Source organism: Xiphophorus couchianus, chromosome 21, assembly GCF_001444195.1.
Source record: "Xiphophorus couchianus chromosome 21, X_couchianus-1.0, whole genome shotgun sequence".
In the NCBI taxonomy this organism is placed as follows: Eukaryota; Metazoa; Chordata; class Actinopteri; order Cyprinodontiformes; family Poeciliidae; genus Xiphophorus; species Xiphophorus couchianus.
The window spans coordinates 7,561,726-7,584,609 of NC_040248.1; the positions used below are offsets into that span (position 1 = coordinate 7,561,726).

The 22,884-nt window shown below is 36.5% G+C and overlaps 3 protein-coding genes across 7 annotated transcripts in view; 2 read left to right on the forward strand and 1 right to left on the reverse strand.

The window, feature by feature from the left end:
- asap1b (ArfGAP with SH3 domain, ankyrin repeat and PH domain 1b) overlaps positions 1 to 3,509 on the forward strand; it is a 63,640-nt gene extending 60,131 nt beyond the window's left edge. For all 5 annotated transcript variants that reach the window (XM_028004921.1, XM_028004919.1, XM_028004922.1 and 2 more), the window contains 5 exons: positions 255 to 333; positions 444 to 508; positions 935 to 1,476; positions 1,938 to 2,060; positions 2,151 to 3,509. In XM_028004921.1, coding sequence (XP_027860722.1) covers positions 255 to 333; positions 444 to 508; positions 935 to 1,476; positions 1,938 to 2,060; positions 2,151 to 2,225 — 884 coding nt within the window. In that variant the 3' untranslated portion in view covers positions 2,226 to 3,509. The remainder of the gene's footprint in view (positions 1 to 254; positions 334 to 443; positions 509 to 934; positions 1,477 to 1,937; positions 2,061 to 2,150) is intronic.
- Positions 3,510 to 5,157: 1,648 nt separating this feature from the next.
- On the reverse strand, positions 5,158 to 8,189 carry eef1a1l3 (eukaryotic translation elongation factor 1 alpha 1, like 3). The gene is made up of 7 exons (XM_028004925.1): positions 7,959 to 8,189; positions 7,400 to 7,579; positions 7,035 to 7,331; positions 6,819 to 6,969; positions 5,863 to 6,119; positions 5,559 to 5,793; positions 5,158 to 5,489 (listed from the first exon to the last, which is right to left on the reverse strand). Exons 1-7 carry the CDS (start codon positions 8,100 to 8,102, stop codon positions 5,380 to 5,382), a joined length of 1,374 nt encoding a protein of 457 aa, XP_027860726.1. The 5' UTR covers positions 8,103 to 8,189; the 3' UTR covers positions 5,158 to 5,379.
- A 3,189-nt stretch (positions 8,190 to 11,378) lies between these two features.
- Positions 11,379 to 22,884, forward strand: part of fam49bb (family with sequence similarity 49 member Bb) — a 44,840-nt gene continuing 33,334 nt past the window's right edge. The window contains exon 1 of the mRNA XM_028005566.1: positions 11,379 to 11,510. The gene's annotated coding sequence lies outside the window, so the exon portion shown is untranslated. The remainder of the gene's footprint in view (positions 11,511 to 22,884) is intronic.

The window sequence follows — 22,884 nt, forward strand, 5'->3', positions numbered from 1 at the left end:
CAACTGTTTTTCTCCATCCTGTCACACACACACACACATCACCACCCGTCCACAGAGTAAATAGCAGCAGTTCAGATGACATGCTCATCATGGAGAGCTCAGCCAGAAGACACCCTCCCCTCATTGTTTTCTTTAACCATCACAGCATGTTGATTTGTTTCCACATTTATACCAAATTATTGAATTCCTCCGGCCGAGCTCTGATGTGGCGTTCAGTTTTTCCTTTGTTATTGTCGCCAATGTTAATATTTCAGGAAGCGACTCCACCCCTCCGCCGGTCAGTAAGATGTCCCCCGTGTCCAACAAGTTTGAAGGCATTCCTCAGCAGCAAAGGTAACGCAGAAACAGACTCGCTTCTGTTGTCGCTTTTTAATCATTAAAGGTTTTCTTTGTGAAAACAAGACGAATTTCTTAATCTTGTCTGAAATTTAACATTTCTTCAGCACTACTTCAAGCAACACGAAGTCGACACTTGGTCCAAGGGTTCTTCCCAAACTACCTCAGAAAGGTGCGACCTTTATCGCTCTGTTCAAGATTCAGACAGGAACATTTTTTCTGTTCTTCTTTCCTTCCATTCTTCCAGTTTTCTTTTCTACCTCTTCTCCTTTCTTCTCTACTTCCTTCATTCCATTTTCTGTCCTTTCTTATTTCCTTGGTTCCTTCCTTTTTTCCTCCCTTCCTTCTTTCTTTTCTTCTTTCATTCTCTAATTCATTCCTTCCCGTTTTCTTTCCTACTTCTTTTCCTTCCTTCTCTACTTCCTTCCTTCTTTCCTTCCTTGGTTCTTTCCTTCCTCTTTTCCTTATTTCCTTCCTTCCTTTCTTCTTTCTATATTCACGTTAAATTCCAGTATTTTGTATTTTAAAACCAACATGTTGGATATTCCCCGTCATTATTTTCCTAGTTTATCGTTTTTCTTCGTGGTTTTCACTCCAGTGGCGTTGAGAAAGATTGACACCATCCACCATCCGTCTGTGGACAAGTCCAGCCTTCCTCCAGAGGTCTTCCAGAAGTCTCCGCCACCAACCGAAACCGCACACAAGGCGCCCCTGGCTGACAGACCCCAGCTGGGCGACCTGCCGCCCAAACCGCAGGTTTCTGAGCTTCCCCCGAAGCCGGGAGAACTTCCTCCGAAGCCGCAGCTCTCTGACCTCCCTCCTAAACCCCAGCTGGGCGACCTGCCGCCCAAACCTCAGCTCAAAGACCTTCCCCCCAAGCCGCACCTGGCGGACCTGCATCCCAAACCGGGGACGTCCGAGTCCGCTCCCCGGCCCCATGCTGGGGATTCAACGACGCAGAGGCCGCAAACGCAGCCGCCCCCTCCACCTCAAACTCAGCCGCAGCAGCAAGACTCGCCGTCGCCCAACCAGCAGGTGGCGAACATAGCGACTCCATCACAGCAAACCACAGAGGACACTAACGGGACGCCGCCGGGGACTGCTGAGACTCCGGTGCCGCTCCCAAGGAAGATCAATACAGTATGAACACTTTTTAGCTTTTGGATAAAAATTGTTTCTGTTTTTTTTATTTACGAGAATTGTACAATGTTATTTTATTAAAAGCAACTACTCCTTGTCATGATTGCAAATTTTTCTGGACGACAAATTGTTGCAGAAATTATTGAGATAACCGATAATATTGTTGTTTTGATCCCATTTTCAAGTAGTCATGTACAATGGCTGCTGGAAAAGAAAAGTGTTTAGTTGTTGACTTACCATCCAGAAATCACTTCCTGCATTCTTGTTAGTTGTGCAGGAGGCCCTACTTCTGCTTTTCAAAGATGTAAAGTTGTAAAATTGTGAATCTAATTGCAGTCATTTTCATGTGTGAGTGTAAACGTTGAGTTAGGGGCGTGGCCAGTTTCTGCTTATTTTGATTTAAAGACACCCTAAAAGATGTTTTGCATTAGTTATTTTAGCTTTTCTTTTTGTGTGTCCAGGGTAAGAATAAAACCCGGCGGGTGAAGACGATCTACGACTGTCAGGCGGACAACGACGACGAGCTGACGTTCGTTGAAGGAGAGGTGATCATAGTTACAGGAGAAGAGGACCAGGAGTGGTGGGTGAGTTCTGGCAGAAATATCCACAGTGCTGGTTGGATTTCCTCACAAATTTTCGAGATTTCATCCTTTGTTTTCTGCTTCCCTTCCCAGATCGGACACATTGAAGGAGATCCGGATAGAAAAGGCGTGTTCCCCATGTCTTTTGTGCACATCCTGAGTGACTGACAGCCAGACTTGCACTACGTCTCTCCCTAAAGTGGGATTTAATGTAAATAAATACCTTATCACACAGTAAAACCCCTGGTCACACAGCAGGTGTCCTGAAGAAAACAAAGTAATGAAGAAAACCAAGAAGGCTCATCCACGCTGTACAAAGAATGTGTGTATTCCTCCTCTACCAGTATTATCTTAACCCTTATAGCATGGCTTAGACAGAGCCACTCAAAACAAAACCCTAGCACTTACCTAGAAGTCTATGTTTATGCTGTTCCTGTGTATATATGTATGTAAATATATATATTTGTGTGAGTGTACATACATGTTTTATTGTACAAAACATGTACCTGCTCTCTGCCTGTCCGAGGTTGGTAGAGCGTGAATTTTATCTGTATTACTTTCACCGGCCCTCGAGTAATTATCAGCTTATATTTCTGTGGGGTTGGCAGAGTGGGGCGGGGGGGATAGATATGAAATTGAATGTGAAATAGGTCATGTCATTATTTGTCTTGCATCCCTGTTTACCACCATAGTTGACTGAAGAGGCAGGAGTCTCCCGCCGATCCTCCCCTGAAACAGGGGGAAAGTATTCTCATCAAGTGTACTCCTTGTTCTTGCTTGCTTTTTTGTGTGTTACACGTATTATGGTTGTTTTACCGTACAAAAACCTGCTGCTACTTTGTGGTGGATTTAAAAAAGAAGAAAAAAAAAACATTCAAAAGCCTGTGGTTCACTGTAGGTCACTAATTTTACTCCTTGTTACACTGTCCACCCGTACGTATGCTCTGTGTGTTGAAAACCCGACGCCATCTCAGCTTTTCCTTGATGAAACGACGACTGGAAATGAGTGGAGTGCAGCGTTCAGACACTCACCTCAGGGTTTGAAGAGCCACTATAAAAACCTAGCAGGACTACAGATAAAAAAAAAAGAAGCGGTATATCCTGTTTTAAGCCACAATCGACCACATGTATGGGAATCTCAACAGGACATTTTAGCAATAATGTTTTTTTTTTCACAGGCTAGAAGCTTCAGAACCTGTGTTCACATTTCAGTGTCTTGTAAAACCTCATGAGCTTGAATTTTGTTCAGTTTTTTAAAGTTTGATCTAGTTTGAAATCATTCCTTGTTACTGGAGAACATTTCCAGGTTGCCTGTGAACCAGAAATGTCTTTTAGATGAAGGTTGTGGAGACAATGTATTTTCACCCAGTCCTCACTGACTTACAGTTCTTCCCATGTTAAGAAACAAACCCATCAACCCATTGTATCATTAAAAGTGCTGTACCGAAACAATGAGTCGGTTTTTTTTTACTTGTGGTTTGACTCAACTACAAGGGAAACTTTTTACTGGACTTGATATTAGAGGGGAAAATATTCCAGTTGCATTTCAACACATGGCCTGGAGAGATGTTAAAGATTAGGGAACTTACTGGTTTGTGAAATGGAAAGTCTGGAAAACCAGTGGTATTTACTTGTTTTGTTCTGTGACCAGAACAAGAGTGAACTTTGGTCCCACACTTTCTTCAAATTTAATAAAATTGGTGTGAAACATTTGTGTTGCTATCATTTTAAAGATATTAATACTTTTCCAGAGGTCAAAGGTCAGCCAGTCAGTCCACATTTACAAAAGCAAATTAAATATGGTCTCAACTATGCTATGTTTCCAGATAGAGATTAAATGTATTGTGCTTTGTTTATGCTGCTAAAATATATGGAGGGTTTGATTGGTTTTCTTAATGTGGAAAAAGGCTGGTTGACCTTTTATGACCTCTGGAAACATAGCTTTAAAATGAATTTTTGCTGCACAAACCAGTAAAATGTTTAATTCAAAGACAGTTTGGCTTCACCTGAGTTTCACAAATTTATGTTCAAAGCTTTCCCTCATGTCTGTTCTGCTTCCAAACATCCAGAATGTTAGAATCTGATCTTGATAAGTTAAACTTAAGTTCTTTCAAATAAATATGCAAATAGATGCTTTTTTTTCTCCATTTGTGTAGCTTATTTAAATCAAAGATCCTGAAATGTTTTTTTATTTTTTTATTACAACTGCAGCCCTCACTGGTTTGATCTGCAGCCACGTTTTGTCAAATTTTCCAGATCAAGAGTTTGGTCTTCAGATGTTCCTGTTGAGTTTAAATTCTACAGATTTTCTTGAAATCCACAACTTTGAGGCTAAATTTAATCCTTCCAGAGCTGAAGTTTAATGGTAAACCTTTACATTATTCCAATTTCAAGAAGTTGTACATTTTTGCCCCATTTTCCAAGACTAACAATCCATTCTGATGCAACACTGGACAAATCAGGTCTGGAATCAATGTAGATTAGTTTGGCAAATCGCTTCAAAGTTCAAGTAGACAAGTTTGTATGTTGCATTTTTAATGTATTCAGTACATTTCCAGGGGAATTGAATTTTAGTTGCTGCCCTGACTCTGCAGTCTTGATACAGAGTAGATTCATGCAGACTCTTATCTAAAGACTGAGGCTTTAGGTTGTTTGAAATGCAAGTTTAATCTTTTTATAGGTCAGGGACAGAGCTTCAGAAATGTAATTTTAACACACAAGTCAACATTTAAGTGTCATACAGGTTACCTTTACAACCCTTTAGTTGTAAATTTGATAAACTAAACTTTTCCACCCAGTTAGCAATACCTTAAACTTCAATGTTTAAGTTGCAGTTTACATTTCTCCATGCAATGCTAATGCAACCACTCAAGATATGCACACCATTCCACATTTAACTTTCACTTTATCTTGAGCATTAGTATTGAAAGCAGTCATCCAACTCATGCCAAGTTAAGATAGTTGTTTTTTTTTTTTTTACATTAGCCTAGCTTAAAAAACACAAGTATGCTTTCTATCTAGTCTAAACCTTTTACAAAGTTACCAAGCTTAACCAGTTTTCATTTATACACCAAAAAATGTTGGCAAGAATGAGACTTCGTTGAACTCAAATATTTTTTAATTAAGATTCATCCAACTTTTCCAAAACTTGGCTTCCAATAAGCTTAAAGGAAAATGTACAATTCTACAACTTTGGAATCAATATAAACACAGGAATGTCATAACTTAAAGAAACTGAACATTTGTTGCAACACAAATGTCACCTTTCTCCAAATAAAAAGGCTGTTTTGTAGCATTAGAAAACATGCAAGCTAAAACCAGCTCATTTAGATGGTTGTGTTTTCTGGGAAGCTTTTGACCCTTTCTCCTTTTCCACAGACTTTATCACTCCCACTGCAACTGTCTGCTTCAAGTCTCTTGCTGCAAAGCGACCTACAGACACAGAACATTGTGAGGACAGGATGTACAATAAGTTGGACATTAGTGCAGCCTTTGCTTTACCTAAAGGAGGGTATGTGAAGAAGCTCTCCACACACATGGGCTTAATGGGAACCAGTTTGACTGTAGCTGCATCTCCAGACTGCAGCAGCTGCGGGTTGTCCTCCAGTTTCTTCCCTGTTTGGCGGTCAAGTTTCTCCTTCAGCTCAGCAAATCGGCAGGTGACGTGAGCGGTGTGGCAGTCCAGGACCGGAGAGTAGCCCATTTTTATCTTCCCTGGATGATTCAGGATGATTACCTAAAGGAGAAGCATTCTTATTTGAGTCTGAGGCAAAAAATTATTTATTCAACTTTCTAGGTAACAAACCTGAGCTTCGAAGCTGCGGACGTCAGAAGGAGGGTCGTGCTGGGCGTTGCCGGCCACGTCTCCACGCTGCAGGTTCTTTACAGAGACGCTCTTGATGTTGAAGCCAACATTGTGCCCTGGCAGAGCCGTATCCAGACCCTGGTGGTGCATTTCTATGGATTTCACTTCTGCAGTGAGCTTGGCAGGGGAGAACATCAAGGTCATGCCTGGTTTGAGGACTCCAGTTTCAATCTTTCCCACTGGAACTGTCCCAACACCTTCAGAAACCAAAACCGTTAACATCTTATAAACTTAAAATTAACATCTTAGCTTTGTCATTGCCTTCCTATGCAACTCTAAATTTTGGAGATGTAAACTGAGCCAAAATTAAGTTGGTATGAGCATCAGCTCATGCCAACTTAGTGTGAAAATACTTATTTCATAATCTGTCTTTAAATATTTTATTTTCTCTACTGTTAAAAAAAAGTCTGATTAACTTCAAATTGTAATATCTAAATATTGCATCCATCTGGTTTAGATCAGCACATCTCTTCAGTGGAGGATGGTTGTTTAAAGCGTAGGCAATTTCTGGTAAGCTTCAAAGCATTGAACTGGCACATTAAAATACACTAAAAGTAAAAGTTAGCAATTAGCTTTAAATGGTTGGCCAGTTCAACACTATGCAGCTTACCGGAAGTTGCCTGCGTTACATTTGTATCCTCCACAAGAGAAATCAGAAATGAAGACGGCTGTTAATGTTACTATAATATTTAGATGAGTGGCCAACACAAACTGAACGACTGTCGACATCCTCAGATAAGACTACAATTCTAAAATAGCGCAGAAAATCTACGTCATCGTTCACAACTTCTGCTTGTCGATTGGCCCGGTTGAAATTTTACAGGAGGAAAAATTTTGAATATTCAGTCTGGGAATATTCATATCTAGCAGATTGGCATAGCGCTGCACTGATATACCTCCAATTTTGTAGACGTCTTGCAGAGGGAGCCGTAGTGGTTTGTTGATTGTTCGCACTGGAGGTTTGATCGAGTCCAGAACTTCTAGAAGAGTCTTTCCGCTTTCAGCACCTTCCCTCAGTCGGACCTTCCAGCCTTGGTACCACGGCATCTACACTCAAATAATTTTAAATGCAGTTCGTTACCTCTGTCCACTTTAAGCTCCTGAAAAGTTACCTTTTGTGTTGGTGTGATCATGTTTTCGCCTATCCAGCCAGAGATCGGAACAAACGGCACGGCGTTGGTGTCGTAGCCGATCTTCTTGAGGAAGACCTTCACTCCTCGGACCACTTCGTCGTAGCGTTTCTGGCTGTACGGCGGCTCCGTGAGGTCCATTTTGTTCACACACACTATGATCTGCTTGACGCCCAGAGTGTAAGCCAGTAAGGCATGCTCTCTGGTCTGGCCACTCCTGGAAACACCCGCTTCATATTCCCCTTTGGCTGCGGAGACGACCAGCAGGGCAACATCAGCCTGGAAGACAATAGTTGCTCAATCACCGCTCTCAAGAAAAAAACAGACCATTTACTCTAGTTTATTACCTGGGATGTGCCAGTGATCATGTTTTTGATGAAGTCTCTGTGTCCAGGTGCGTCAATGATGGTCATGCTGTATTTCTGGGTGTTAAACTTCAGCAAAGAGATGTCGATGGTGATTCCCCGCTCCCGCTCAGCCTTCAGCTTGTCCAGCAGCCAGGCGAACTTGAAGGAACTCTTCCCCATCTGGAAAGAAACGCAAGTACTTGACCTCATATTAGGGCCAAAAAAAAATGGCCCTAAGGAAAGGAAATTTGTTTTGAAGACTTTCCATATGTGAAACTTGCATTTAAAGGTTCTAGACCATTTGAGGTATTTCTGAGTTTTCTAAAGCAAATGTTTGACTTTTCAAGAAAATCTGAGCTTCAAGAGTTTGCGATTAACTCCTGAAACTCAAGTTTTCTAGAAAAAAACCCCCTTTGAAATCTGAAGTCAAATTTTCTTGGAAAAAAGATGGCTAGCAAGTTTCTGGAACTTGAAAATGTTAGTGTCAAAAGTCAAATTTTTAAAACTTAATTTTCCAAGGTTTTTCCATAGAAAATTTGAGTTTTCTAAGTGTTCACACCTGGGCTGCAGCTTTCTCAAACTTCTCCAGTTTCCGCTGGTCCACACCGCCACACTTGTAGACCAGGTGTCCAGTGGTGGTGGATTTGCCGCTGTCAACATGGCCGATGATGACGACGTTAACGTGAGCCTTTTCTCTCACCATGGCTGCAGCTCAATCTACTAAACAATAATCACGACTCGGATACAACTCACACTTTCTCTCAACGTCTTCTGTAAAATGGGTCAAGCAGGCAAATTCAGTCCCTCTTTATAAACCAGACAAGCCTGAAGTGGACACAGGTGTGTCGCTTAATTAGGCGTGATTAGTTTCCATCTGTGGGGGAGCGAGAAGAAAACCAGGGGGAAAAAAACTACTGAATCCTTAGAAAAACCCTGTTTAGTACTAAAAGAATTAAAAATAAATAATTATTTTAGTGTCTCTATTAGTGAGGAGAAGCAGATACAGAATGGGAAATCATGATTATGGTGCAGTGAAAGTGTTGATGAAAACACAAACCTGGGATGGCTTTTAAGTTTTAACTTTAGTATTTCACCACATGAAGCCAAGATGTAAATTTATCATTCCTCACATTATCTGACACATAAACCGTTTAGTTTGACTCAATAACTAAATAAATATCAAATATTGTATGAGTGTCAACTGTTCCTCTTAACATAAAACACAATTTTATTCATATAATGTTTTATTTTAAGAATTACTCAAAATGTTCATCAAAATCACTTTGGTCACATAGCAGTTTTTATTGTTTAATATAAAAAAATGTTGCTCCCATTCACCTTAAACAATTAAACAAATACCGGTACTAAAAACAATAAAGCAACATTGAACATTTTAATAGGATTAAAGAAAAGCATGAAGTGAGTTTTACATAATAGTATAGGTGCATTAATTAATTAATTAAGTGATTTTAACATTAACAACCACATGAATAATAATAGGACAAAATTGAATCTTTTTGTCTCTTTTTTATTGGTGGTTCTTCATAGATACGGAAGAAAACACATAATGTTGAGTAAAAATACACGTTATTTAAAAATATAATCAGATATAACACTGTTCTTTGTTACACATTTTCATTAGATATTAACATATTTTTATATTTCTCTCTTTGTCAAGTGTGAGAAAAAAACAACTGTGGCTGAAAATGAAAGATTTTGACATAACGACAGATGATTAAAAATATGCACATCGACATAATTAGTCTGTAGGATTTCAATAAAATGCTGAAACATGAACTGTAACAAAAATGTTTGATACCAAATTTTACATAAAAATGTCTAAACAATCCTGAATTTTTAAAGTGTTTAAAAATGAACTACTTATTTTTTATTTCTTGCAATATTTGGGTTATCTAAACACCACATAAGGTAATACTCTCAGTTTTGTTTTAAAATATAATTAAATGGTATTTATTGCAACATCAATAAATCAAAATTCTTATCATGATAAGAAAATTGTCATGATAAATGATAATCGATACAATAATTGCCCACCTCTAATTACACAGCATGTCTCAAAATACATATATTTTTTTATTTAAATATTTAAATTTTTTGTGATTTTAAAAGAAAAATAACCATCAAAATTCAAACAACTTGGTCCAATAATGTGTTTAAAAATTTCAATAACAGAAAATTTTATCTTGATATTGTCGAATGACTCTACCCTTACTAAAAATATCCAAAAATAAATAAACAAATAAATAAATAAATATTCCACCTCTAAGACATCAGACCTTCCTGTAATCTTCCAATATGATCCTTATCAATAGCTGAAGGTCTTTATTTGATCAATAGTTTCCACTTTTTCACTCAATACGATATTGTGCAGGGTATGCTAGAAATAAGAGGCGAAAATAGTTTGAGAAAATTTACATTGATCCAGTTTAAACTTATGCTTTAAATGCATAAAAAGTTGGAAAAGATTAAAGGGAGCTGGAGCCACCGTACCTTCTTGCTCAAGGGCATTTAGGCAGAGGGAACAGCCCTTTAATATCTGTTTCCAGGAGGGTGTTATTTTAGCTGCTCTTAAGATATAGAAGTCCTGATCAAAGCAGATTTAATTATAGCTCTGTTCTGTAATAATCCTATGGAGGGAACAAATGAAGAGTCTCTCCCCTGGCTTTATGGCAAGCCATTATGAGAATTAATCAATCCACAATTCTGGTGCTGATGCCCTTTTAATCAGACTTTTTAACCCACAATCACCATTTCCAAAATATTAGGCATAGTTCTTCCTCGCAGAAATTGTCACCTTTTGTAGTAATGTGTCTTTGTTTTTAGCTTCAGATAAGAAATCACACCAAAAGTACAACTGTGCATTAAAAAGTAGTTTTGTAATTAATTTTTTACACCAAATTCTTCTGTTTTTGCAGTTTTACCCAACGTATGTACTTTAGATCATGAAGCAAACTTTAATATTAGACCAAGATTACCTGAGTAAATACAAAATACAAGTTTGAAACCAATGTTGGTGATAAAAATATTATTCCTACCCTCATTGTATCATTAATGCACTTTCGTGATTTTCAAAAATTTGCTGGAAAAAGAGCATCTTCAAGACATGCATAGCATCTCTTATTATTTTACTCTGCAGCAGAAAATCACAAAGGAGAACATAAGGCCATTAGTTGGATGTCTAATGTTAGAAAATCTTCATTTTCATCTCATAGGGGTGTTAAAGTCATTTTTATTTTGGGCCATATTAAGACCATGACATTTCTGAAAGGGCTGGTTGCGCCATAATGTACAGATAAAACCGATTAACAAACTGTTAAAATATTAATAATCAGTCCTTCTTAAAATTAAAAAATATTGAAAAATTTTTCACATTAATCAGTCCAGGATTTTGTGATTGTTTGTGAATTTTCTGCTTTTAAAGTCACTGATTTTGTGATTCTAATTTGGAAATATTTGCAAGAAATGTAGCTATATTTGCACTTATGTAAATGTAACTTTTTGATATCAATAAAGGCAGCAGAGATGCACAAGGAAGAAATACTTTTACCTGCAACTATCTCATACACTCAATGTTTTTGATCATTTTTTTGTGAAAAAAAATTGTAATAAAGTCACAATTATGCATTACCATGACAAAGTGTGGAGATCTAAAGCTTTTATGTGAAAAGCCACGATTGCAGAATCTCAAAAACTGGAGGAGCTGATTGATGTGATTAAGCAATAAACGGATAAAAACTACTTTGACTTGATTGATAAAATAATTTTTAAGTAAACAACAATTATCTTGAAGGTTATTTGTCCCTCTGGAGTCAAGAAGGCCACATAAAAAGCTGTGGCGGGCCGGATTTGGTCCCCTGACCTTGAGTTTGAGAATCCCTTATTTGAAGAGCCTGTGTAAGTATAATGTTAAATTGACTTGCCATACAGAGAGGGGCGGGACTACCCGGACTCCCCGCCCTGACCACAATGACGCCAACAAGAAACCCGGAAACATCCGCAGCAGCAGCAAATAGCTCTTCTTCTCCTTTGAGCCGCTGCTTCCAGCGTGGTATCCAGACGTCGACTCCCGTGTTTCTCAGCGAGCATCAAGGTAAATAAAAGAAACAACGCTAAACAAGCAGATAATATCAGCACATTCGCTACTTTTCTGCTTTTCTTTCCTGCTTCTCAACTATCCGCCTCCACCTTCCACCAGTTGCCAGTGAGCAAAGCTCGTTTTCCTGTTACATCCCGCTCCTCTTGTCGATGAATGAATGAGCCAGAAACGCGTGCTGCTTTATAATAAAACCCATGCCTTATGGCGGATTAAAACAGCAGAAAATGTTACCGTGAACTCGCCGCATCCTGTTCGTGCACCGTTAACTTCCTCTTTCCAGAGCAGCGGTTTCCTCGGCTTAGCAGATGAGGCTGCTGATTTTTCCTTTATTTGGACCGAGTCTTTGAACGTTACACGCTTGACCCGTAACGTGTGATTACAGCCCGGCTGCGGGCTGGCTGTTTGGCCTTTACATTACAGTATTTACTCAGGTTTAGACTGAAAGCGTGCGGCTCGGATAGAGAAAACCTTTCAGGCTGCAAATGATGCATCATTAAAGGAAATGCACACACTGACAGCTGGGCCATGTGTGGAGCTGGTTAGTCTTTGGTTTAATAGGTCTAGAGGTAACCACACTTGTGCATAAAGTTGTTTTTATTTGCTAGATTTTTATGTTGAAGTCATTAACCTAGTGACTGAAACACTATGATCCAACTTGCGTCATTTTATTTTCTCATTGTTGAAGCTAGAGGGGAAAAAGGAGTAGAGTCGTACTTTAAGTTAAGGCTAAAAAGACATGCATGTGAATTTCTTAAAATTTATTTTGTACCTCAAAGCTAAAAATTATATAGTGACAAAATTATCTAAATTTTTGCATCAAAAATATTCTTCTAACTTTCACAGCCTATTTGAGATTCAGTATTTTATGTGAAACATATTTAAATTAGGGGTCAATTGCATAATCAATTAAAATTACCACGATAATTTCCATTTCGATGATGATTTTAAAGGTAGTTTTGTTTACAGAAACATCATACTTATGACTTAAGTTGTAAGTGTTTTTTTATTTATTGTTTTTATTTTGGGTACTTAAAATATCTTCTAAAATATCTTTGTTTACAAAATTAAAGTTTGTAGGTCTTTACAATTATTATTACTATTTCTAATAAGTTCAAAAAAGTGCGAACTAAATGTAGTTGTGCTTATATATAATAAGAATGATTTATTTAATTCTCCTTTGGGATAAATAGCATATTTTTGAATTGAATGGAGGAAGTTTTATTGTAGTTAGGAAACATCTTTCTGTATCCTGGCATCTTCACTGCATTTAAAGATGTCTTATTGTAGGAGTCTATGGAATATTTTTATTTGTTTTTCAGTAAAACTGCAGGCTGCTTCATGACTTAATTTTGTTTCCTCATTCCAGCGGTTTTTAAAGTTTCAGCTGGATTACAAAACATGAAGTTTCTCATTTTCTTTTAAAAGTTTGACAGATTTAACTGTTTTTCTTCATGGACTGTAACATAAAATAAAAACATAGTGTAAACTATATAGTAGTTTTTGATTAAAACTAGAAACAAAGCTTAAAAAGGTTGAAGTCCATCCTGGCATTTGTGTATTTATACACCGGAAAATTATGTTTTTGTTTGTTTTTGTGTTTATGTGTTTAAAGATGGAAAGGAAAAACTCATTATTTTTGTTTGGATCTCTCAGGTAGTGCATTTCAGATGCAGGGAAGTAAAGTCATTGTTACTTTTTTTTAAAAAGCAGTTTGCTATAAACTGCACCACTTTTTTAGGGGTGGGTTTTGCATAAATTGCCTAAACAACCATTGCCTGGTCACAGTAAGACGGCGTGTTGTTTCCTTCCTGCCCAGCCTTTGCAATAGCTGTTGCTGAAAGTGGAAGTGAAACACTAAGATAGCTAAATTTGCTCATCACATATTGTGAAAGTGCAGCATAAACATTAAACCTGTTTAAAAAGGAGCTCAGACTGCTGGTCAAGACACTGACACACACAGTTTTCTAAATGTCTCACACAGCAGATATAGTTTTAATTTGTGGCAGAGACAGTTTACAGAATAACCCACTAGTTGTTTTGACTTTTATTTCCTTTTTGATGGTTTAGAAACAATAACTTTAAACCCTTGGAATATTTTTGTTACCCACCACACGTTCTGGGAAAAATGTTTAATTTAAGTTCATTTCTTCAGTGGTAGAGGAATTAAAGTCATTGTTGAGCATGTCAAATTTCATGATGCGTTTCTGACACAACTGCTTCTCTTTCTCTGCAAAAGGGGAAAACACAAGAACATGCCATTCAGTTAAGACAGCTAAGATTTGATCTTCAGAATAATGAAAATGGTTACAATTTTAGGATGTGTAAAAACTTTTAAAACGTCTTTCGATCGCAGTTGGTCTTGCAATTAATCTGAATCTGTCTGACTAAGGCTGGGTGATGTGGCAAAAATAAATAATCTAAAATTTTTCTCAGATTTTGATCGGTTTTCTTATTTCTCTTACTTTCTTTTCTTAAAAAGAAATTACAAATCACAGAAAATATTTTTAAAAATCGTTTTCTATTGCTGTTATCCCTTCTGTAAGTTGTACAACAAAGAAGTTTTGTCTAATTACAAGAATGTAATCATAATATTCACAGAATAAAGTAGTTTTACCAGAAAAAACATCTTACAAACACAAGGAAAAAGTTGTTTTAATGATAAAAAAAAGCTTTAGAGTTAAGATTTGATGTGATTACATAAGTCTGTGTTGTTCTTTCTTCAAAATAAACAGTTGTTTGCACAATAGCTTCAAAATCCTGCTATTGATAATAATTTGATACAGATGTGTTGAAAGATGAAGTATTTCCTTATTAATAAAACTTACAGTAAGATGCTCAACATTTGTCTTTTTATTTGATTTAATTTGTTTTGCTGGAGTTGTCAAGTTTTCTTTTACTTTATTCTAATATTATGACTATTCTGGTTTATTTTCATATTGTTTTGACTTTATTGGGTACAAAGTATTCTCATAATACGACAGTATTCTTGTAATATTATGACTTTATTCTTGAGTTAATAACTTGACAAAACCAGTTCACAAACTGTTACAATATCAATGAATTCCTAAACTTAAACAATATTATCAAACATCTTTTTAGTCCCCCCTTTTGTGATTCTTTTTGTGTTTTTTTGCAATAAAAGTCAAAGTATTTGTGGTACTAATTTAGAAACATTTGTGCTACGGTAAATGTGACTTTTTATTACTCGCTGTATAGATCATGAACTACAATCTGACATCAATTAAGGCTGAGGCAGCTATTTAGTACAAGTAAGAAAGTTTTTGACAATTTGTGAGAAAAATTTGCAATAAACTCTCCAAAAAAGTGCAGCGATTTGTTGATTTTGTGTGAATTTCCATGATAATTCTCAAGAAATCAAAGGGACTGATTGATATAATTTGGCAGTAAACAAATGAAAATGGCATTAATTTGATTGATAACATAATATTTAAGCACACTTGGTGTTTAGTCTAGAATCTCGAGGGCCACATAAAAAGCCATGGCGGGCCAGATTTGGCCCTCTGGCCTTGAGTTTGACACGTTGTAGACAAACAGTCTAAGTTGTATCTTTCTATTTTTTATATATTTTTTTCATTGTTACGTTCTGTTGCTGTGCGTAATAAATGTGAATGACTTTGGTTTATTTTTTTAGCCACTGACATTTTCCTTACTTTGCACTATTTCAAATAACTGGGAGACATGACAGTACCTGACTGGTGTGCCGATTGTAGGCTGTTGGACATGGTAAAACTTGTTGCATGCTCTCTCATAATAAAGTGGCAGAGTTGGTTACTTTCTACTCCAACAAATCCTTTCTGGCTCCTCTTTTATTTACCGCTGCAGCCCAAAAAGTGGCAGAAGGAAGAAAGTGAGCCTCCTGTTAAATACATTTTTGTTTGTTCAGAGAACAATCGGTTTCTCTCTCTTTGTAGATCAATTGTGGAATGACAGAAACGGTAATCTGTTCACCTGGCACAAAGCTGGAAGTCTCTGTCATGTGCAGGTACAGACGTGCAGCCGTCTGGACCCTTTTTTTGGAAATTAAATGTTTATCCCATGCTGTGCAGCAAAACAGAACAAAGGACAAATGAAACAAGCCATAAAAATCCAGTGAGTGAAAGTTTTTCGCATCATTTCTCCTGAGAATTATGTATTTAAGAGGAAACAGATGGCAAAACTGCAGCGGCTGTAATTCCTGAAATCTAGAATGAGTGTTGCTTTTATGTATGTGGATATTTAATAATTTTACCACAGTTATACCACAGTTTTATGTTATTTGCAATTGTATGAAAGGGTTTTTTCCTACTTCTGCTAAAATAATTTAATTACTGAATTACCTATTTGTGGGATAATAAAGGCTTTCTATTCTTTCCTATTCCAGTATATTGATTATATATTGACAAGTAAAGTTTGAGCAAAAAAGAAAGTATCAATTTTTTTTAAGTACCGGTATGTATTTTGCATTGGCTGGTTCATAAGTCAGCTATTCCTGTAGCTAGCCTGCAGTCTGCTGCTTAACAGATGTGCAGACAAAAACTTTACAGCTGCTTGTTTAGTGTGTGTGAAAAGATCAGAAATATCACATGAATTTGTCTTTAAGTAAGAGAAAAGTGTAGTCGCCTTTCTTTGTAGCCATCTGAGGGTTTATTCCCACCAACCCCGTTTAGTTTGCTTTAATCCAACTCTAATTTGTTTGCCTAAAAAGTCCAGTTTGTTTGGGAATGTTTGAACGCGAAATAAAACTGATGTGGACCAAAAAAGTGAACTCTGGTCCGCCTAAAATCCTTTGTCTTGGTTTGGTTGACGTGAACTCTAACACGGTTTTATGGATATGTGAATGCAAAGTGGACCAAAGACTGCTCCAAAAGCAGGAAGAGGACTTTAGTGCAGGGCATTTTGGGTAAAAAGAACCAAAACAAACGTGTCTAACTCTAGCTGGAGAAATTAAATCTGGTCTTTTGCCAAAGACAAAAAAGAAATCCTACAACCATTTTTGTTTACATTTTGTAAAGAACGAAGTTGCGCTCTTTCTTTTTTGTAGGTTTTCCTATTGTTTCCTTTAGTTGTTCTTTATGTAACAGGTTTTTTAAAGGGTTAGTTTGTTTGATCCAGTGGAGTTTGAAAGTGAAGTTGAAAGATGAAAATGTTGCGATTTTGGTCCCAAATCAAACCGAATCTACCGGAATACCAGGTGTTAAATCTCCCTGACAATCGGTGCACAGAAACTACTCTATCCTTCATCCAACCAGAGAAAACTCAGGTCAGTCTGGTATCTCGTTCACAGCACTACAAACATGTCTGAAGTTTTTTTACGTTCTACCTGAAAACGGCCTGTGCGTACTTTCTATTGTTGCCATGGTTTCACCTAATGCAACCACAAAACCAGGCTGTAGTCTGAAGTTCTGTCCAGACCTCGTTGACTTGGACCAGACCCAGAAGTCCTTCTTTAGAGCCACCCTGTGCCACTGAGCTTTGTTCTGCAGGTTGGGTTACAGCAGTTATTCTTGGTATGAGGATTGCTCCAGCGTCTGGTAATATGCAAACCATTTCCAGCAGCAAGCGGACACACAGCCCCACTTGAAACGTCTCGGCTGCTACAGCCTTTGTTTCACATTCAACATGTTTTTATTCACTTTCTACCGAATGTTTTCCTAAACCTTCAGATTTCCCAGAATATCAGTTCGTGTGCTTGGTTATTTTTAGCTCGTTTGAGGTTTAAGCTCCTTATTCCATTCGAGGGGCGTTGTTTTTCTGCTCTGAAGTAGGTTGACACAATAACACGAGCAATTGTGTAACTCGTGGAAGCCTAAGCTTGGAGTGTAAGATTTACATGTTTGCATTACCTCATAGTATCTACTTTGTATAATACATATACTATTGTGCTGATGATGAGTCTGGCTGCCTCTGGCCTTCACAGAAAACAGCCTAATTGATCTGTGGTAGTGCTGCTGGTGCAGTTATTGAGATTAGCATTCTCTGACTGATCTACCGGCCTGTTCAGCTCTCTGCTGCAGCGTCGTTAATATTCAGAACAGATTTTTGACAAAGATATTTAATTTAGTTCAACGCTATAATTTAGGAATTTGTGCCATTAGATGTGAGCTTTAGAGACTTGTATGATAAATTAGAATAGTATTGAAAATAGGGAAGCTAATGATAATTTTAGTAATCGGTTAATCTATCAATTTATTGTCAAGATTAAATGGATAAAAAAATTCAGTTAACCACCTATGCCTTTTTGTACAATTAGAAATGCATTACAATAAACAAATGATTCAATAAATTAGAATAGTATTGAAAGTAGGGCTGCAACTAATGATTATTTAAGAAAACAATTTATTTAAATAAATCTATAAATCTATTTTTCTGACGATTAATCAATTAATTGGGTAAAAAAAATGTTTGGTCATCTCCTATGCCTCTATATACATTAGAAATACAATAAAATATGTAAATAAACAAATGACTCAATAAATTAGAATAGTATTGAAAATAGGGCTGCAACTAATGATTATTTTAGAAATCAATGAATCTATTTTCATGATAATTAATCAAGTAAAAAATTCATTTAACCACTTAAGTCTTTATATCCAATTAAGTGATTAATTGGATATAAAGACTTACTCTACACCAAATTGTGTTACAATGAGGAATGCTGAGCATAGTTTTGAAGTTTCAGTATTAGTTTCCTAATAAGAAAATATTTAATCTTTTAACACATCAGCATGAAATTATTGGTGCTATTTGAGAAGTACTTATATAATTACGAACAGATTTATACTTGGAAGCCTTTTTCTGTTAATTAGGATGATTTTCCATTTGTAGCGAATGAAAACAATTATATTACATCAGACGATTAAAAAACCAAAAAATTTTAATAGAAAATTGTGGGTTTAATGCTTAATACCGGCTTAAAGGCTGTTATTTACAAAAGGTACTTTTAATCTAGCACGCCTCATCTTGATGATTATTCTAGATTAGTGAATAAGAGCTTTATAAACTCCTGCAGGGATTTGTTTTCTTCAGGCATGGCTGGCTCCTCTATTTCACGTGGTTCTCCATCTTGAATCGTAGCTGCATGTTCTCTCTTGTCTGTCAGCCGGTCGGAGGTGAAATGATGACGTACTTGAGCCATTAGTGAGGGAAGAACAGCCTGCCGCCAAATTCATGTTTCTACACATGAAGAAGTTATTAGAGAGCAGGAACTTTGTGCAGTTGGGTTTTTCTTCTTACTTTACTCTCACTGATGTGTTTCAGAGCTCTTTCTTTAGTACCTGAAGTAGGGCTGGAAAATAAATCAATAAATTGGTGGTCTTTTTTGGGTTTCCATAGTTCAAAGTGAACTTGTTTCACAAGCTTATATTTGTTTGGATCTTGAGTTCAGGTCAAATACAAGGGTCAGGATAAGTTTTTATTTTTATGAGAATAAAGTCGTGTGACAATGACGTCTTAATGATAATGAGAAAATTATTTGATTAGGTGAATCCACAAATAAACGGGTCTACTGTTCATTGATTAAGGCTGCAACTAACAATTATTTTAGTAATCAATTAATCTATCGATCATTCTGACGATTAATCTGATAAAAAGTGGCTAGTTTTCATTTAACCACATAAGCCCTTTTCATACAATATTAGAGATGCATTAGAAAATGCAGATAATTCAATTCCTTTTTAAAAAATTAAGTAAATAAACATTTTATTGCCTAAATTGTAATACCGTAGCATTCCTTTAGTAAATCTGAACCAGGTGAAGCTAAAACTGCAATTTCAGAAGTTTTGGAGAAAATATATTTGCAAACAGAAGTTGTTTTTTTTTTATTTTTCAGTCTTGAATGCAAAATGTATTTCTTTGTTCAGTTTTGGCTTATTTGCTACCCTATATGTTTTTATTCTCTTCTGTAAATTATTAATCGATTACTAAATTAGTTGACGATTATTTCTGTTAATTATTTCGATTAATCACGATTAAGCCGATTAATCGCTACATCCCTAGTATTGATAAATAACGGTAAGTTGTGTTTATTTGGCCAAACTTTGTGTATTGGTGCATCTGTAATTTTAGACATTCAAGTTTGGATTGCAACCCTTTAATCTTTAACCCCTAAATTAAATAATTTGTTAAATTCCAATGAGAAATGGTGTTGGGTCATTATAATGATGAGAAAATAAATAAATCACTGTGGAAAACATGTGTTGTTGCCATCTATATCACCACAGCAATATCCAGCAATAATACTGCAGACTTTTCAACTGGAACTGGATAGCTGGTCCACTAATGGGAAGACGGATGGAGCTAAATAAAGGCCAAAAAACCTGTTAAAAGTGGTTTTACAAAGGATCAACTCAGGAGGGCTGAATATAGAAGGCGCCACATCCTTTTCCTCCCACTTCACAATTATACACCGGTTTGTGTTGGTCTACTGCACGGGTCTGCAACCTTTAAAATCCAAAGAGCCAATTTTGCCCTCAGTTCAGCTAAATAAATGTAATTTAGAGCCACAAATGTTACCTGATCTTACAGAAAAAAAAGACTTGTAATTTTTGATGATTATCTACTGTTGGAAATGTATTTGTGCAAAACTGCCGTTTTATTTCTATGTATATTGAAAGAGAGAAAAGATATGGATACATCACAAAATATTTTAACAAAGCACAAAGTTTCCATTTTAACAAGAATGATTGTCTATTTCATCATTTTATAATGAAATACATTAAAGTTTTTACTTGTAAGGTTAGAAAAGTTGAATAAGCTGTAGGTTTGTAGCAGGATCGATTAATCAAATTTGTGGTTTTAGAAGATTTAATTTCTGGAAATTTAGAGTTTTCATTCTTTTACCAATGTGCTCCTTTGGTTTCCATAGTTCAGAATGATGTCGCACACCCAGAGCCGCCATTTTGTTCAGGTCAATTCTACGATGGAATATTATTTCCAGGTTACAATTTTTTTATTTGCAATTATCAGAATAAAGTTGTAATATTACAAAAACAAAGTCAAAATTTTCAGAGAATAAAGTAATAATTTTATGAGAACTCCAAAAAAAATTAAATTTTAATGAGAAATGTTGAGCATTTTACGAAGTTATATTTTGGTTTTACAGAAAAGGAAATGCTTCATTTTTTTTTTAACACATTAGCATCAAATTGTTATCATTTGCAGAACTTTGAAACAACTGAGTTTATTTTAAAGAAAACTACACAGAAGTTGAGAACTAAAAGCTTTTTTTCCTCAATTTTAAGATGTTCTGGTAAAATTGTATCTTTATTCTGATAATATGACTTAATTCTTGTAATTAATTAAAAATTCTCGCAGCATGGCCCTGCAAACCAAAAAGCCACTTTTTGGAAATATTTTCTGTTTGCAATTTCTTTTTCAGAAAAGAAGACAAGAAATAAAATCTGATTAAAATCTGATCAGTTTGGAAAAAAAATATGAGATTTTACTTAAGACTTTATTCTTGTAATTAAGCAAAATATTTGTCATACAACTCACTGAAGAGTTGATTGAATTTTTTTTCCCATTAAAATCGAACCTGATTGGAAAAACCTGAGGTTAAAAAAAGTTTAATCATTAAAATGAGCGCCGTGGTGTGAAAGTCTGTTTCCTCTCATCCTGTATTCCTTCAGACTATTTACATAGATAATATGTGCTTGACACGCGGTCAGCTTCCTTGTTGATCTATGTCTGTTTTCAGCTCTTCTCACAACATTTGCCGTGCCATTTTTATAATCTAACGTCTGCAATCTCCTGCTGCATTGCTCATAAACTGAGTGCTTTCTTACTTTGTTATTCTTTAATTGACCCACTCTGAGTGTTTTGCTGTTAAATAAGCAGAAAATACAGTCTGGAGCTTTGCAGGGGTTCCTGCTGTGGTTTGTGTTTGTAGCCCTTGGCTGCCTGGAGAAATACTCCTGATTCTTGCCTCTGATGTGTATGAGTCAGTGTGTGTGCCAGTTTCTGATCGCGAGCATTCCTCTCAAGTCTCTCACTTCCGTCCTGTGATGTTAGCTTTATCTGAAGCCCTCATAAAGAGCAGCATCGCTTTTTCCTGCATATGAAGAAGGTTTTTAGTAGGATGCTTTAGCTTTCAGCCTCATGTTTGCTGCAACATCTTCACACCAACTGTGGAGAAACGGAGAGCTATAAATAACATGACCTACTCAAAACTCACACCTTTAACAAATACACAAAAAAATCCCTTCAGCGCCTCAGCTTGTTGGTATTTCTCCTCTCAGACACAGATTGCTTGAGTCCACTGCAACCAAAAAAGAGAAGCCTTTATGATGATTTTATTCTGGCATGTTAAACCAGGCATGGCATCCTCATGTGGCCGCCCACATGTCAGCGGACTCAAAGAGCAGGCGTGTTGCTGCAGATGGTAAATCAGCATGGTATGAATTCAGCTTTTGCATGAGCTGCCCCCGCACCAACCCGCCATCCTCTCATGGTGTTAAACCTCACACATACTTTACATCTGAGGCGAGGTTTTCTTTCTCTTCAGTCCATGCTGTGCAAGCAAGCTTCATACAGGCCTTTTTAATGCAGAAAAAGAAAAATCTGGGGGGTTTTTTAAATAAAAAAATGAAGGAAAATCCGACTTTTAATTTGAGTCATTATTAAACAGGGAAACAAATCCCTCAGGAAATATTTTAAACAAAAATTTTCTTACAAGCTCACTTTAAGAAAACCATGTTTTACTAGTTGGACAGCACTTTATATCGACACACACTGTCGAGATTCTTCAAGGCCCACAGCATCAAACATCCTCTGCTTTACATTGGACATGAGGTTCTTCCCCCTGATTTCCATCCTTTTTGTTTGTTAAACTGTGTGTGTGTGTTGTTGAAACACCTGGTCTTAGTCAACATTTTGAATTAAATTGCACCTTTATGTTTATACTGGAGAGATGGAAAAGGCAAAATTGTTTTCATCCTGTGCCGATAAATGTAGGAAAATCTACCGTGCAATCTTGTTTTCTTTATTTTGTCTCATGTTTTGCTTTGGTTTTATTTCAGTGTGAACCAAATATAATTGTATCTTTATCACATGAAAATCTAGGTTTTGCAGCCTTTTGGGATGAACATTCAGCAATTTAACTAAAACAATATTAAATTATGGGTGGTTGGCACAAATGACTAAAAGTCACAAAGTGATGGAAGCACAAATGAAAATGAGAGGAAAGAAGAAAATATTAGCATGAGAATATTTACCAATTTCATGCAGCCCCAGGCTGAACCGAGCAGTTTGTACCAAAACTTTTCCACAAGATAAAACTTCTGCTTTTAGACACACTTTTAATGTGTGTGTTGGCATCACAGAAAGGCTGCAGGTTTCGTCTTGGTTTTACTTTTATTTTGCATTTCATCTT

What these genes read in the sequence shown, in the direction of transcription:
- eef1a1l3 (XM_028004925.1), bottom strand. Translation starts at nt 8,102, where the DNA reads ATGGTGAGAGAAAAGGCTCACGTTAACGTCGTCATCATCGGCCATGTT. An exon ending in TTGAGAAAGCTGCAGCCCAG is followed by an intron (nt 7,580 to 7,958) that starts GTGTGAACACTT and finishes GTTTCTTTCCAG; the next exon opens with ATGGGGAAGAGTTCCTTCAA. An exon ending in CTTCACATACCCTCCTTTAG is followed by an intron (nt 5,490 to 5,558) that starts GTAAAGCAAAGG and finishes CTGTGTCTGTAG; the next exon opens with GTCGCTTTGCAGCAAGAGAC.